The 17,026-nt window shown below is 50.5% G+C and overlaps 1 protein-coding gene across 1 annotated transcript; it reads left to right on the top strand.

Annotated features, from left to right (window-relative positions):
* The first annotated feature begins 3,847 nt into the window (after positions 1-3,847).
* Isy1 (ISY1 splicing factor homolog) lies at positions 3,848-16,261 on the top strand. The gene is made up of 11 exons (XM_027954435.3): positions 3,848-4,038; positions 5,079-5,101; positions 5,985-6,036; positions 7,194-7,259; positions 7,916-7,958; positions 8,638-8,750; positions 9,835-9,952; positions 11,668-11,790; positions 13,132-13,253; positions 14,900-14,986; positions 15,545-16,261. Exons 1-11 carry the CDS (start codon positions 4,036-4,038, stop codon positions 15,650-15,652), a joined length of 858 nt encoding a protein of 285 aa, XP_027810236.2. The 5' UTR covers positions 3,848-4,035; the 3' UTR covers positions 15,653-16,261.
* Positions 16,262-17,026: the final 765 nt, after the last annotated feature.

Genomic DNA, 17,026 nt, shown 5'->3' with positions numbered 1-17,026 from the left:
ATGGTCTTGATTTTTCTACCAGGAGTAGCAAACATTGTGAATGAACCCCCCTTTTATCCTGTCCTCAGGCTCTACCACTGAACTGTTTGATTTTGAAACAGTCTCTTGCTAAACTGCCCGACTGACCCTGAACTTGTGATCTGCCCACCCCAACCTCAGTAGCTGACCTGTTCCCAACAAACCACCACGTTTCCCTTCAGAAGATCATTTTTTGCCTTGACCCTGAGGATGGAGCAGTTGCAACATGAACATGTATTTAACAGGGAAATCCAACTCAGTAGGCATCAGTGTGCGACTCGCATAGGAATGAGAATTTTGCAGAAAAACCTGGTAGGAAGGTAGAAACATGGCTTTGTATGAATGTCTTCTTGGAATTGAAATTTAAGGTGAGGTGGTGCACACCTCTGGCTCAGTGGTGGAGCACTTGCCTGGCCTGCGTGAGGCACTGGGTTCCATTCTCAGCACTGCATATAAATAAATGAAGGTCCATTGACTAAAAAGAAACTTGAGATCCTCCTGCCTCAGCCTCATCTGGGATGGCAGAGGTGCCTCACTTCACCTGGCCATATTCCTATTGTGGCTTCAGTTAACATTAATATACATCTGTTAGGGACAGACTGCTGTTAGTAACTGTGCCTTCACGTCTTGATCAGGTGTGGACCACATAGTGATCTTGCCTATCGGGTGCGTTTGAAGAATTTCAAAAAGAATAATTGAAGGGAGTGATCAGAGAGCTGACGTTTGTAATTGAGCCATTTGAAAGTAAGTTCCACCAGTGGATCTGGAGGCTGAGGCAGGAGGATCGCAAATTCAAAGTCAGCCTCAACAACTTAGTGAGACTGTCTCTAGATAAAAAAAAATGGCTGGGCATGTGGCTAACATGGTTAAGCGCCCGTGGGCTCAATCCCTGGTACCAAAACAACAACAAAAAAAGATGTGACTCTTATTCATTCAATATTTCACCATGAGTCTCATAAGGATTAAGATGTGGGGCTGGGGCTCAGCAGTACCACACTTGCTTGGCATGTGTGAGGCACTGGGTTCGAATCCTCATCACCACATATAAATAAATAAAATTAAAGTCTATCAACAACTAAGAAATATATATAAAAATGTTTTCTCATAATCATAATGCCATTATAATAATTCAATATTATCCCCTTAAACCATCTAAGTAGCCCTAATTTGCCAAAGGCAGCCGGGACCCAGGCTAAGTTTGGGAGTTTTGTTTGGTTACACCTAACCTCTAACCTCTGCCCCCATAATCTTGATTTCTGAAAAGATCAGAATAGTTTTCAAAATTATTTTTTGTGGCTGTAGATGGACACAATAACTTTATTTATTTCTGTGTGGTGCTGTGGATGGAAAACAGGGCCTCACGCATGCTGGGTAAGCCCCCAGCTCCAGCCCCAGAATAGTTTTCTGCAAAGTCAAATTCACCAATTATTTCCTAGGGCATCATCTTATTTTTTCAGTGTCCCCAACGTTTCCTGGTCTGGAGGCTTGAGCATTCGATTGAGCTTCAGGTTTTTGGGGGGCAGGAGTGTATTACAGGTGTGTGGCAGACGCTGGGTCACGGGGCTCTCTCTGCTAACACAACTGATGGAAAACCATCTTGCAGATTTTCCATGACAGGGGCCTGTGTTTCCTGTGGAAATGTGGTCATGGGACCCTTGGCTTCTGATGTCCTTTGAGTTGATGTTTTTAAGCATTTATTATCCCTTTTGTGAATGTGAATGTAGCCTTGTTCTCATGTCACACGATGGACAGGAATAGATACAGGGGTTCCATGGTTTTGAGGTTTTTAATAAATACTGAAAACCAATTAAAAAAAAAATCACCCAAGGATCAGGGTGCAGTGGCAAATCCCTGTCATCCCAGCAACTCGGAGGCTGAGGCAGGAGGATCGCAAGGTGGAGGCCAGCCTCAGTAACTTAGGCCCTAAGCAACAGAGTGAGACCCTGTCTCTAAAATATGAAAAGGGCTGGGGACAGGGCTCAGGGGTTAAGCACCCCTGGGTTCCGTCCCTGGTACCCAGGGCCTCGCGCATGCTAGGCGAGTGCTGTAATGCTGAACCCCAACCCCAGCCCGCACTTTTTAATTCTTGAAAAAAAAAAAACTATAAGCAAGTGATCATGCCTAAGAACAGATACCCATCTGCACTCTGGCCTTGTGGCATGGAGGATCATCTCAAAGAATTTACGTGTAGCATCTTCACCAACCTACTAGGAATTTGGGGCTCTGAGCCCCACAGTGGCATCCAGCGCGCTCCTCAGCCACAGACTGAAGGCTATCAGAAACTTCACCTATTTGTCACCCCCACAAATTCATTTCTATACATGGCATAACCTTGCTTGACTTTGTGTCCCCATCTGGGCACTTCCTCTGGTCAGGTGGGGTGCCCAAATACTGCCAACGGTGGACCCTCAGGAGTCAGTGACACTGTGGTCCGTCCCTGTAATCTCAGCAACTCTGGAGGCTGAGGCAGGAGGATCACAAATTAGAGGCCAGCCTCAGCAATTTAAGGAGACTACTCTCAAAAAATAAAAAAGGACTGGGCACGGGGCTCAGTGGTTAATTGTCCCTGGGATTAGTCCTCAGTACCAAAACAAGTCACATAGAACTACTGTTTCCTCCACACCTCCTGGAGGTACATGTTGTCCTCACCTTGGCACGAGTGATGGCTGTCACCAAACAGAAAGGCAAATGACAGTGTATTTTTATTAGGTTCTTTAAAAGATCTAACTTAAAACAGGATAAATATCCTCAGAGGGGGTTTCACTCATCGGGTGGGAGGACAAATCCCATCTGATTGCATGAGGGAAAGGTTGAACATGTTTTGTTAAAAAAAAATAAAAATAAAAAACAGTAGAAAGCAAGGAATCACTTCACAGCCAGGCACGGCGGCACACGCCTGTCATCCAAGCAGTTCTGGAGGCTGAGGCAGGAGGATCACAAGTTGGAGGCCAGCCTCAGCCAAAGCAAGGTGCTAAGCAACTCGGTGAGACCCTGTCTCTAAATAAATATTAAAAGGGCTGGGGATGGGGCTTGGTGGTTAAGGGCTCCTGGGTTCAACCCCTGGTGCCACTGAGCCCATCTCCAGCCTTTTTTAATTTTATTTTGAGACAGGGCCTCCCTAAGTGGCTGAGGCTGGCCTCCAACTTGCGATCCTCCTGCCTCAGCCTCCCGAATCGCTGGGATGACAGGCGCGAACTCCGCGCCCGGCTTCAGTCCTTATTTTAGAGGAGGGTGACCTCCTGCGCCCCTCGGTGCCTGCAGACGAGCTCAGCAAACGCCCAGACCCCATGTAAATGACGAGGGAAGGTGACGTTTATGCGAGTCCCCGAGGAAGGGACTCGCGTTCCCCTCGGACCCGAGACACCGGCTCGGATTTCTGCATCTGCTGGGGCCACAGTCCACCAGGGCGGGTGGCAAAGACTCCGTTTGTGCGAAGAGAGGGGGATGAAGAGTTTCTAAAGGGATGACATCCGCTCTCAGGGAAGAACCAAGAAGAGGCAAAGAGGCGACAATAACCCCAAACGGCTTCCCGCACCAACAAACCCCGATTTCGCTCACTTCCGCCGCATCAACAGGTAACACGTAAAACACTTGTTATCGCGAGAAACACTTGTTAGCGCGAGAAGCACTTGTCCTCGCGAGAAGAAAACCCGGCCGCCCAAACACCCCCGTTGCACTGCGCAGGCGTAATTTTACCGACGCCCCTGTCTCCACCGCCCCTCCCCACGTACTCGCGCTATTTTGCGTCTTACGCTCGTGGGAAGGCCACCCACCCGCCCAAGAGCGTTCCTACGTTATTTTCCTCCTCCCTCGGCTCTCATTGACTTCCTGTGCTTCACTTCCGGTCCTTCAAGCTCACGTTTACTTCCGGCCCTTTTCCTTTATTCTTCCGACAGAAAGCTCCGTGTCTGTCGGCACTTAGAATTTTCAGTTCCCGCGAGGGGCGGCCTCGTAGCCGGTTGTGAAGCGAGGTGGGCCGGGGCCGCGCGGCCCCAGGGCGGCGGCCTCACCCTCGCCATGGTGAGTCGGGTGGGTGGGTGGACGGGGACGGAGGGGACCAGCGGCAGGTCGCGAGGGCTCCCGGCGTCGGAGTTCGGCCGTGCACATTTGCGTGGGTTTCAGGCTCCTTAGGCGTAACCCGGGACTCTCCTCCTCCTGCCTCCTGTAGCTGGTGGAGGCTGGGAGAGAAAACGGAGGCCACCTCGGGGGGTGTCTTTTTTAAAAAAATTTTTTTGTTACCTATTATTGAACCCACGGGCTCTTAACCACTGAGCCACATCCCCAGCTCTTTTTGGGTCAATATCTCTCTGAGTTGCTCAGGGCCTCGCTCAGTGGCTGAGGCTGGCCTCCACCTCGCGATCCTCCTGCCTCAGCCTCCCGAGCTGCTGGGATGACAGGCGTGCCCCACGGCGCCGGGGATGCCGGCTCTTTGGTTCCAGGAACATTACAGTGTGTCAACATTGCAAGTGCACAGAGTGCTGGTGCTAAGAGGCTTGGTTACTGTAATATTTAGTTCCTGAATTTTTATTTGGTGAGATTTTTACTAGTCTGTAATTTACTTAGGCGACTTTGCACCAAGTGGATCCCAGGTTTCGGGGTGTCTCTAAGTTGATGGGTGGTAGACTGAGACCCGGATGACCTCCTCTACAAAAATAACCTTGTTGGATAAGTGTTTACCTCTATGTGCACAGAGAAGAATATTTATTTAATACTTGCAAGCATGTTCATAGCCATAGAAGTATGTATGTATATCAAACTGAGTTATTTAAATCAAAATAGATGCATAAAAAATAAACACAGGCTGGGCCCCGTGGCACCTATATCTCCAACCGCTTCGGAGACTGAGTCAGGAGGATCGCAAATTGGAGGCCAGCCTCAGCCACTTAGCAAGGCCCTAAAGCAACTCAGCGAGACCCTGTCTCTAAATAAAATAGAAAAAGGGCTGGGGATGGGGCTCAGGGGTGAAGCCCAGTACTGTAAAAAAATAAATAAATAAATAAAATAAATGCAGAGAAGTATTTTAAACATATTTTTTATATTTTTTTCTTGTCTTTTTCTAGGCTCGAAATGCAGAGAAGGCCATGTAAGTATTAATTCTTTTTATTATTATTATTTTTAAAGGAGTTTTTTTTTTTTTTTTTTTAGTTGTCGGTGTACCTTTATTTATTTGATGTAGGCTGCTGGGAAGCAAAGCCAGTACCTCACACATGCTAGGCTCCCTCTCCAAGTAACTACCACTCAGCTACAGCCCCAGCCGTCATTCCATTTTCAGCTGAAAAATTGACTCCTCTAGTAAATTCTGGCAGCTTCCAGAATCTACACTGGCTGAATATTTGTTCATCTCTGGATAGTGCGAGATTGACCACTAGGACACCCTGAGATGTTACTCTGTTAACATCTGGATGTCGTTTATCACAGTGGGCTGTGAACTAGAGTTTCCCACAGTCCTTCTGTGCAGTGGAAGTCAAATAGACAGCTAGGCACGGTGACGCAGGCTTGTGATCCCAGTGGCTCAGGAGGCTGAGGCAGGAGGATCGCAAGGTGGAGGCCAGCCTCAGCCACTTAGTGAGGCCCTAAGCAACTCAGCGAGACCCTGTCTCTAAATAAAATAGAAAAAAGGGCTGGGGACGGGGCTCAGTGGTAGAGCGCTTGCCTAGCATGTGTGAGGCACTGGGTTCGATCCTCAGCACCTCATAAAAATAAAATATTGTGTCCACCTACAACTAAAAAACAAATATTAAAAAAAAAAGAAGAAGAAATAGTAAAATAAACATTGGAGGTTCAGTCATATAAATGACCTTCTATTACCCAGTCTTTGAACATTGGAAATCCTTACCTACTGTGTGGTTTCTGAATTGCAGTTTCTATGATTGACACCAAGTGTGGTCCTTGTCCCCCAGCCAGTGTCTTGGTTGGGAGGAGATCCGCGAGCAGGACCTAATGCAGTGTTTTTTTATCCTTCCTAGGACGGCCTTAGCCCGATTTCGCCAAGCTCAATTGGAAGAGGGAAAAGTGAAGGTCGGTGTCAATCTTCCTCATTTTCTGCTAAACATACCTCAAGACCAGATGCAGGGAAACTCCTTCCTAGGCGGACTTTGAACTCCAGATCTTCCTGCCTGCACTTGGCTGATGCGCGAAAAAGAGTCTATACACTTGAGCTAGGTGCCCTGGCCCACGTGTGTAATCTTGGCAATTTGGGAGGCTGAGGCAGGAGGATCACAAATTTCGAGGCCAGCCTCTGCAACTGAGAGAGAGAGAGAGAGCCCATCTCAAAATAAATAAATAAAATAAAAAATATGTTTTGAGACATCCTGAAAAGTCTGGGGATGAAGTTCAGTGGTAAAGTGCTCCTGGATTCTACCCCTCATACTGCAAAAAAAAATAATAATAATAATAAAATAAATCTGTGTACTTGAATTCCAGATGTTCCCCACTCTACCTGAGACAGCGTGATCATCTGTCTCCTTGATTTTCCATTTTCTCCAGTGAATTGCCACCCGCCCTCCCCTTATTGTGGGTCAGCATCCGCACATCAGAGAGGACATCCGGCCTTTGGTTTTGGGGGACTGGCTTATTTCACTTAGCGTGATAGTCTCCAGCTCCATCCATTTACCTGCAAATACTGTAATTTTAGTTTTTCTTTCTTAGCTGTCACATGTTAAGGTGGTGGAACTGCCACAGGATGGATGCTTTATTTAGCCATCTCTCTTACCGCTGGACATCTGTTGTGGTGTTTGACTGTACTAGATAACATTGAATTGAATATTTTTTTCTCTATTTTTTTTTTTTTTTGGATAACCAGGGATTGAACCCTGGGGTGCCCAACCCCTGAGCCCCGTCCTCAGCCCTTTTTAGATTTTATTTAGAGACAGGGTCTCACTGAATTGCTCAGGGCCTTGCCAAGTGGCTGAGGCTGGCCTCCACCTTGCGATCCTCCTGCCTCAGCCTCCCAAGCCACTGGGACAACAGGTGTGCACCACCACACCTTGCTTTGATATTTGGTTCCTGAGAAGTTGTTGCAGGGTGAGATTTGAAGCTGGATGAGACTCTTCTGGGACTGACACTGCCCTGTGTGTTTCGACCATCAGACATTTTAGGCTGTAGTCGGGAATCCGCTGTGAAGGCCACCTGAGTTTGTGACCAGTGGCCACACGTGTTATTTTGTTTCTCCACAGGAAAGAAGACCCTTCCTTGCCTCAGAATGTACAGAGCTGCCCAAAGCTGAGAAATGGAGGCGACAGGTACTTTCTGGGTGACTCTGAAATCAGTCTCTGATGGGGTGGGGCCAGGCCAGTGGGTGGGGCCAGGCTGATGGGCGGGGCCAGACTGGTGGTGGGATAGGCCGGTGGGCGGGGCCAGGTCAGTGGGTGGGGCCAGGCTGCTGGTGGGATAGGCCGGTGGGCGGGGCCAGGCCAGTGGGTGGGGCCAGGCTGCTGGTGGGATAGGCCGGTGGGCGGGGCCAGGTATGTGGGCGGGGCCAGGTCCTCGGCTGTGTCATGTGAACCTAGCACAGTGCCTGGGACTCAGCCATCAATGCTGCTTGGTGGGAAGATAGTTGGACACATACAGATACATGCGTGCATAGGACACAGGGTGGAGGGATGATTTTAAGTATTTTTTTTTAAATTTTTTTAGTTGTAGATGGACATAATATCTTTCTTTATTTTTCTGTGGCCACAACACCTTTATTTTATTTATTTATTTTAATATGGTGCTGAGGATCGAACCCAGGGCCTCACGCATGCGAGGCAAGCGCTCTGCCACTCAGCCCTAGCTCCCTGATCTTCTAAGTATTTTTAATGAGTAATTTTGAATTACAGTTCTCCAGTGTTTTTCGGTGTATTCAAACATCATGAACGTACTACTTTATTTGTTCTTTTTTTTTTTCCCCCCACAGATCATTGGAGAGATCTCCAAAAAAGTGGCTCAGATTCAGAATGGTAAGCTACCTTGTCATTTATTTTCTTTTATTTTGGGGTGTCAGGAATTGAAATCAGGGACGCTTAACCCATGAGCCCCGTCCCCAGCCCTTTTTAGATTTTATTTAGAGACAGGGTCTCGCTGAGTTGCTGAGGGCCTTGCTAAGTGGCTGAGGCTGGCCTCCAACTTGTGATCCTCCTGCCTCAGCCTCCTGAGCCCCTGAGATTACTGTGTTTGCCCCATGCCCAGCTAATAGCTTGTTATTTTAGTAATTATATAAAATGGAACTACAGGTTTTTAGGTTATAGGATGTCTTGGGTTGCTAATCAGAATAAAGTTGGTTTTTTTTTTTTTTTTTAAGGATTTTTGTTTTCTCTTACATTAGTGGGAACTCATCTGGGCATGGTGGCACACACCTAATCCCACCAGCTCAGGAGGCTGAGGCAGGAGGATCGTGAGTTCAAAGCCAGCCTCAGCAACAGCGAGGCCCTAAGCCACTCAGGGAGACCCTGTCTCTAAATAAAACACAAAGTAGGGCTGGGGATGGGGCTCCGGGGTTCAGGCCCCTGGGTTCAATCCTGGTACCCCTCCCAAAAAAAAAATTAGTGGGAGCCCTTGATAACCGTAGCCCTTCGTTTGTATGGGTGGGTTGTCCCTGTGGCATTTGGGAGAACCCTATTGACAGGCGCGTTTCTCCAGCTGGTTTAGGTGAATTCCGAATTCGCGACCTGAATGACGAGATCAATAAGCTGCTGAGGGAGAAGGGACACTGGGAGGTGCGCATCAAGGAGTTGGGCGGACCTGATTATGGAGTAAGTGCACCACAGCCCCCAGGGGCGGGGCGTGCTGGTGGGCGGGGCTGTGCTGTGGGTGGGGCTATGCTGATGGGCGGGGCCATGATGGTGAGTGGGTCCAGGCTGGTGGGAGGGCAAGTTGGTAGGCGGGGCCAGGCTGGGGGTGGGGCCAGGCTTGTGGGCGGGGCTAGGGCACTGGGTGGGGCCAGGTAGGTGATGGGATAGGCCGGTGGGCGGGGCCCGGCCAGGCCGGTGGGCGGGGCCCGGCCAGGCCGGTGGGCGGGGCCAGGCCAGACTGGTGGGCGGGGCCAGGCCAGGCAGGTGGCCTCACAGTTCTGCCAGCCCCCTCTCCTGTTCTATTACCAGGAGGGTTTTTTTGGTCACCATCATTACTCAGATTATCTCCCTCTCAACTGGGGGTTGAGCCCTGTTCCCCAGCCTTTTGAATACTTTTTATTTAGAGACAGGGTCTCACTGAGTGGCTTAGAGCCTCACTAAGATGCTGAGGCTGGCCTCCAACTTGTGATCCTCCTGTCTCAGCCTCCAAAGCTGCTGGGATGACAGGTGTGCACCCCAGCGCCAGACAATATATATATCTACAAATTTTTATTTATTTATTTATATTTAAATATCTTTATTTCATTTTTATATGGTGCTGAGGATCGAACCTAGTGCCTCACATGTGCTAGGCGAGCGCTCTACCACTGAGCCACAACCCCAGCCCCTATTTTTTTTATATTTTGAGGAAGGGTCTTGCTAAGTTACCCACACTGGTCTTGAACTTGATGACATCCTTCTCGGCCTCCTGAGTTGCTGGGATCATGAATGTGTACCACTGAATTTAGCCTTATTATTATTTTTTAAAAATTATCATCACCCTTTTTTTTTTAATGTTTACTTTTTAGCTGTCGATAGGCACAATATCTTTATTTTTTTTTTTTTTATTACGTGGTGCTGAGGATCAAACCCAGGGCCTCAGATGTGCCAGGCGAGCGCTCTACCCCTGAGCCCCAGCCCCATGGGTATCTTAAAATATATTTATAGACATGGAAATAGTAAGTGTAGAAATCAGATCTGTTTGTCCTTTTTCCCTTCCTGTAAGAAAGTAGGCCCTAAAATGCTGGATCATGAAGGGAAAGAAGTCCCAGGAAACCGAGGTTACAAGTACTTCGGAGCAGCAAAAGATTTGCCTGGAGTTAGAGAGCTGTTTGAAAAAGAACGTAAGTAACTCGTATTTGTCAAATTTTTAGCCTCCAGATGTTGTTGTTCATCACAGTAGATAAGGTGTATGGTTTCGTTGTTTTTTGGTATCAGGAATTGAACCCAGGGGCACTGAGCCCCATCCCCAGCCCTTTTTGTATTTTATTTAGAGACAGGGTCTCATTCAGTTATTTAGGGCCTCGCTAAATTTTTGAGGCTGGCCTCCCACCTTCAATCCTCCTGCCTCAGCCTCCCTACTGCTGGGATGACAGACATGCCCCACTACACCTGGCTCTATGCTATATGTGCTACGTTACATGTAAGGTGATCTTCCGTATTATGTGTTAGCTTGCACAACATCCCTGTTGTATAGGAAATTATTTTTCCCAGATTTCAAATGAGAAAATATGAACATTAATATATAACATATATAATAGGCTGAAATCACAGGTCTAGGGCACAAAATTGGGGCTGGAAAGCGAGCCCAGGATTGGCTGGTGCGGAATTCTACCCTCTCTGTAGAGGCTCGATCGTCCATCTGGATGTGGGGTTCCCCAAAGTGATAGAGGCAGGTTCTGAAGTTATTGAGTCATGTTCACGTTGCAGTTGAAAAAAATCATAACTGATAAACAAATAAAAATCTTGTGCCAAACCCTAACTTGTATAAATGGAAGAAAGCTGAGCACGGGGTTGTGCACCTGTCATCCCAGTGAATCGGGAGGCCGAGGCAGGAGGATCACAAGGTGGAGGCCAGCCTCCGCCACTTAGCAAGACTCTGTCTCAAAATAAAAAAAAAATGGGATGGGGCTCAGCGGTAGAGCACCCGTTGGCTTAGTCCCTAGTACCAAAATAATGAATAATATAAATGATAATAATAGTGATAAATCATATTTTGAAAAAATCGAGGAGAGTGAGGCTGTTTCCTTCTGAATTCCAGTTCTGTCTTTTTTCTTCCCACCACAGCCGTGGGGAATTGTAGCCAAACCTGGGCCTTTCAGAACTGTAATTTGAAAATGCTGGCCTGGAGCTGAAGTGTATTTTAATTTTGCTTCTTAGAAAAGTCGTCTAAATAAACACTTTGTTCCAAAAAAAGAAATGTGAGAAGCAAAAAAGAATGGGACCAGTGTTCTCTGTGCTGTTGACATTGTCCTGTGTTGTTTTCTGGTTGTTTTATTCTCCCTTTTTTAAAAAAATATAATTCTATTTATTAAATTTACATATTGGGGCCAGGAGCTGGGGCTCAGGGGTAGAGCACTTGCCTGGCATGCGTGAGGCCCTGAGTTCGAGTCTCAGCACTTTATATAAATAAATTAAATAAAGGCCCATTTGCAGCTAAAAAAGTATTAAATAAACATATAGACCCCTGAGCCCCGTCCCCAGCCCTTTTTCTATTTTATTTAGAGACAGGGTCTCGCTGAGTTGCTCAGGGCCTTGCTCAGTGGCTGAGGCTGGCCTCCACCTTGCGATCCTCCTGCCTCAGCCTCCCCGGCTGCTGGGATTTCAAGCGTGGCCCAGCCTGGATTCCTGTTAGAAACTCATTGATGGGACCAAAGCACTGATTTCCAAAAGGGTCACACCCCTATGAGGTCCCTCCACTACGTGAACGGTGTAGGGGATGCCTGTTCCCTGGTGTCCTCCTGACCACACGTGCGGTGTGGCTGTGCAGCGTTGTGTGTGACAAAGGCTCAGGGGACTGTCACCTGCGCGCTCACCTGAGGCCCTCTGTTTCTGGTAGCTCTTCCTCCTCCCAGAAAGACGCGGGCCGAGCTCATGAAGGCCATTGACTTTGAATACTACGGTTACCTGGATGAAGACGACGGTGTCATCGTGCCCCTGGAGCAAGAGTATGAGAAGAAACGTGAGTGAGCCCCACTGCTCTCTGGGTGGCCTCTGGGTCCGGTCTCTGCTTTCAGAACGTGGTGTATTTATTTCTTTTTGGCGCCAGGGACGAACCCAGGGACACTTAACCCCTGAGCCCCGTCCCCAGCCCTTTTTCTATTCTGTTTAGAGACAGGGTCTCGCTGAGTTGCTTAGGGCCTTGCTGTGAGTAGTTGAGGCTGGCCTCCAATTTGCGATCCTCCTGCCTCAGCCTCCCCAGCTGCTGGGATGACAGGTGTGGGCCACTGTCCTGGCTGAAAGTGGGGTTTTAAATAGAGCCTTATGCCCGAAAGGAATTTTCTCCAAAAGGAGATGTAGCCAGACCCTGTTTCAGAACTCATCTTGAAGCGAGGGCCAGGGTGTAGCCCAGCGGGAGAGGCCTGGCTCCAGCCCTGAATAACACGCAGGGTTCCTTACAGTGACTCAGAGTCAGACGTTGGTCAGAATGGCAGGCAGTCGTCAATAAGGGACAGTCCATGTGGGTGAGGACGTGGGAAGAAGGTCCACTCACTCATGGCTGCTGGGACTGCAGATTGGTGCGACCACTGTGGAGAGCAGGGTGGAGATTCGTCAGAAAACTGGGAATGGGCCACCTTGTGACCCAGCGGTCCCACTCCTTGGTTTAAATTCAAAGGACTTAAAATCAGCACACGACAGGGACACAGTCACATCGATGTTTATAGCAGCTCAATTCACAGTAGCTAAGCTATGGAACCAGCCTAGATGTCCTTCAGCAGAAGAATAAAGAAACTGTGGTCCATATACACAGTGGAATATTACGCAGCCTTAAAGAAGGATGTAATGATGGCATTTGCTGGTAAATGGATGGAGCTGGAGACATCACGCTGAGTGAAATCAGCCAGTCCCCAAAAAACCAAAGGCTGAATGTCCTCTCTGATATGGGAACGCTGACTCACAATAAGGGGGTGGATAGCAGTTCACTGGATGAGACGCAGGGGAGTGGAGGGAAGGGAGGGGAGGGGACTGGGAGAGACAGGGGAGTGAATGGGCGTCCCTTTCCCATGTTCCCAGAGGAACCCACAACCAGGGACACCCCACAGCAGGTCTAGCCACAGGAGTGGGACGTCACACCCCGTGTAGGTGGGACATGGCAGGATGCACGCTGCTGTCACGGGGAGCTAAGGAGAACAAGTTTTTAAAAAACTATAAATAAATAGTCAGATGGTGCCGGCCAGTGCGGTCCCCTCCCTCCAGGGCAGAATGAGGTGACCCTTTCCCGAGGGGCACCTTCGTCTGTTCCTGTCGCTGGTGGGAGCTGTTGAGATGAGAATGAACAGCGCCCGCTCCTCCTTGTCTGCAGTCAGAGCTGAGCTGGTGGAGAAATGGAAGGCCGACAGAGAAGCCCGACTGGCCAGAGGGGAGAAGGAGGAGGAGGAAGAGGAGGAGGAGGAGGTCAACATCTACGCCGTCACCGAGGAGGAGGTACTGGCCTGGGTGCTCACTGTCCTCTGCTCTCAGAGGCGGGAGAAGCTCTGTCCAGAAACCAGGGGTCAGGGGTCGAGGCCAGCTGCCTCACCTGCACGGTGTTGGTCACCTGAGCATCACAAGGGGGTTCCAGACAGCATGGCCCTGGGGACTCCAGGGATGACCTCCTTCCCTCTTAAAGATGGGCCTTTCAGCTGGGGACAGTGGAGCTTGAATGTCATTCTAGGGGCTCTGGAGGCTGAGGCAGGAGGATCGCAAGTTGGAGGCCAGCCTCGGCAACGAAGCAAAGCCTGGTCTCTAAATAAAACATAAAAAGGGCTGGGGACGGGGCTCCGTGGGTAAGCGCCCCTGGGTTCCATCCCTGGGACCAAGAGAAGAAAAAAGACACAAGTGGGTTTTCCACAGAGACCCTCAGCCCTGGGTGTCTTTGAAGCCACCTGCCCACCCACCGTCTCTCACCTCAGCAAACCCTGAAAATCTCTCATCCTCTGTCATTTTGTCATTTGGGGCCAAAACTAAAAGCTGGAGCCTTTATGGAACCAGAATGTCTGTCTGTGGAGTCGTGCTGAGTGCCACCTCAGAGAGCCTGCCCCTTCAGCTGGGCCCTGGAGATGTGTCTGAGTCAAGGTCAAGGTCAAGGTCTCGGCACAGTACGGAAAAGTGCACGCACAAGTCAGGAGTGTGGCTCACTGCATTTAGAGCCAGGGTCTCCCTGAGTGGCTCAGGGCCTCACTAAATTGCTGAGGCTGGCTTCCACCTTGCAATCCTCCTGCCTCAGCCTCCTGAGCCCCAGCCCAAGACCTCGTCTAAATTCTAAAAATAAAAAGGGCTGGGGCTCAGGGGTAGAGCACTTGCCTGGCACGTGTGAGGCCCTGGGTTCGATCCTCAGCACCCCGTAAAATAAATAAAATAAATCTCTTGTGTCTCCAACTAAAAAAATAATTAAAAACTTTTTTCTTTCACTTTTGAGACAGGATCTCACTAAGTTGCTGAGGCTGGCCTCCACCTTGAGATCCTCCAGCCTTAGCCTCCCCAGTTCCTGGGATTACAGGCGTGTGCTCCCGTGCCCGGCCCCTATAGCCCATGTTTGAGTCACACTCATTGCTAATGCAGTTCCCCACTCGGAGGCTGGGTGGCCACCCTTCCGAGTCTCCGTTATTTCCTTAGTTATTAGTGACTGACTCCTAGGCAGCCTCTGAGTTGATCTTTTTTTCTTTGTAAGGTACATTTTTAAATTAAAAAAAAAAAAAATTGGGCTGGGTTGGTGGCTCAGTGGTAGAGCGCTCGCCTAGCATGTGCAAGGCCCTGGGTTCAATCCTCTGCACCACAGAAAAATAAATAAAATAAAGGGATTGTGGAGGCCGAGGCAGGAGGATCACAAGTTGGAGGCCAGCCTCAGCAGCACAATAATCTCTAAGCTACTTAGTGAGACCCTGTCTCAAGCTAAAAAGTAAAAAAGAGGGGGACAGGGCTCAGGAGTCAAGCGCCCCTGGGTTCCGACCCCAGCATGGATCTAGTGTGTCTGGCGTAAGCATCCGGGCTCCCTGGTTCCTTGGCCAACAGCTGTGTCGCGGTGCGTTTTATTGAGATGCTGACCTTCCCGGGGCGGGTCATGCTGACGGTCTTGTGCTTCCTGTCTCTAGTCGGATGAGGAAGGCAGCCAGGAGTGGACAGGCGAGGACGGGCAGCAGAAGTTCATCGCACACGTCCCAGTGCCATCCCAACAGGAGGTAGGATGGGGCTTTGGGCGGCACAGAGTGGGTGCTGTTGGGGTCCCTGGATCACCAGAGCAGGCTCTACAGAGTACCCCAGGGGGGTCTGCGGGGTCCTTCCTCTCCAGGGCGCTCGCTGTCATGCTCATGGAAGGGCCTGGAACCCAGAGATCCTGCAGCCTTAGCCTCAAACACATTCTTTTAGTCGAATGTTTCCAATGGGAGCGAGAAGCCCCCCTTGAGTCCCCCATCCTCTGTGGACGTCTCCCACAGGGACTCCCTCCTCGCTGGGTTCTGCCTCTGCGAGGCCCTGCTCCCTAGATAAAGAGTGAGTCCTGCTGGCAGCACCCACCTGTCATCCCAGCGCCTCTGGAGGCTGAGGCAGGAGGATCGCAAATTGGAGGCCAGCCTCAACAATTTAGGTGCTAAGCAACTCAGTGAGACTCTGTCTGTAAACAAAATACAAGATGGGGTTGGGGACAGGGCTCAGGGGTCGAGGGCCCCTGGGTTCCGTCCCTGGTCCCCCCCCCACCTCCCAAATATAAAGAGTTAGCCCTCTACTTTTGACATCCACAGATCGAAGAGGCGCTCGTGCGAAGGAAGAAGATGGAGTTGCTGCAGAAGTACGCAAGCGAGACCCTGCAGGCCCAGAGTGAGGAGGCCAGAAGGCTTCTGGGATATTAGGCCAGGCTGGTGCCCTCCCAGGAGCCTGGAAGGTGGGCTCGATGTCTGGCGCCCCTGCAGCCACCCTGCGTGCCAACAGGTGGTGCTGCGAGGCCCTGCTCCCTTCTCATCCTTCATCTCTTGCCTGGTCTCCTGGGCTAACCCCAGGGGAGGGCCTTGCCGGCTGCTGCTCCAAAGTGTGTAAAAGGAGCCAGCACAGTGGCCCATGCCGTGATCCCAGCAGCTTGGGAGGCTGAGGCAGGAGGATCGCAAGTTGGAGGCCAGCCTCAGCCACTTCATGAGATCCTACCTTTCCATAAAAACTAAGCAGCACGGGGATGTGGCTCAGTGGTAGAATGTCACTGGTTCATTCCCTGGAACCACACACACCAAAAAAAAGTGTGATTTTTTTTTTCTAGAAAAATGAGATGCTGGGTTGACCCTGAACCCTCCCCCATGGGCCGCCAGCCAGAGTGGCCCTGTTCCCCTGGGCCCTGCGCTGGCTCTGACTACCCCAGCCTGCTTCCCGTCTCCCGCCCAGGGGACAAGACCACTGAACTTGTCACTTCTGTTTTCTAACCTGTTCTGCACACAACTATTTTTATTAAAGATTTTTATAAGAAAGGGGAAGCTCTGTGCCTGCCGTTTGTTCCCTGAGGTGACAACTAAGTGACAGGAATGACACTCCACAGGAAAGAACCTGCGAGGCCAGAGTCACTGAGGGACTGTGCGGCCTGCAGGGGGCGCTCTGGGGCGGCAGCTCCCGGCTCGGAAACAGCCCAGCCCAGGCCACAGGGGACCCTGCAGGGCGGCCCCCTGGGTTGGCCATGGCAGAGCCCCATGTGGCTGCAGGTGGCTGTGTCAGGGGACAGCAGGGCCTGGCTGGTGGCTGGTGCTGACTCCTGGTGGAAGCCCAAGGCTGCAGGGAACAGAGCAGCCCTAGAGATGTGAACAGGGAAGGGGGAGGTGAGGGCTGGAGCCTTGGCAGCCCTGGGAGACTCTGGGCCCAGCAGCAGCCCAGGCTTGGCTGGAGTTGGGGGCTGAGGCGTGAGCACGCTGAGTCCCTCTGGGCCTCGACTCTGAGTCCAGGAGTGCTCCTGCTGTCTCAAAGTTTGTCCCGGGGTCTTGGCCATCCTGCGGTCTGGACAGAGGCTTCAGATGGCCTGAGAACCAATTGACCTATGTCTGAGCCCCTGGGATGGGGGGGCTGGGCCCAGGGCCTGGGTGAGCCTGGGCCCAGGTAGGAGTTTGTCCCCCAAGGGGCACAGCCAGGCCACGGCGCTCCTTCCTGCATTTAGGGGGAGGACAGCAGGGAATTCCAACACCTGGGAAGAGGGTGCGCCTGGAGCAAGCCCATCCTGAAAGCCAAGTGTTCTAGGCTTTTGGTAGACTAAG

This window comes from Marmota flaviventris, chromosome 20 (assembly GCF_047511675.1).
Source record: "Marmota flaviventris isolate mMarFla1 chromosome 20, mMarFla1.hap1, whole genome shotgun sequence".
Lineage (NCBI taxonomy): Eukaryota > Metazoa > Chordata > Mammalia > Rodentia > Sciuridae > Marmota > Marmota flaviventris.
Note: the sequence above shows the minus strand (reverse complement) of the source record. Positions and strands in the feature narration are given on the sequence as shown.

Excerpts from the sequence above, each read along its gene's own strand:
- Isy1 (XM_027954435.3), top strand. Across the intron at positions 11,791-13,131 it reads GCAAGAGTATGAGAAGAAAC|TCAGAGCTGAGCTGGTGGAG; the intron begins GTGAGTGAGCCC and ends CCTTGTCTGCAG. Across the intron at positions 14,987-15,544 it reads CAGTGCCATCCCAACAGGAG|ATCGAAGAGGCGCTCGTGCG; the intron begins GTAGGATGGGGC and ends TGACATCCACAG.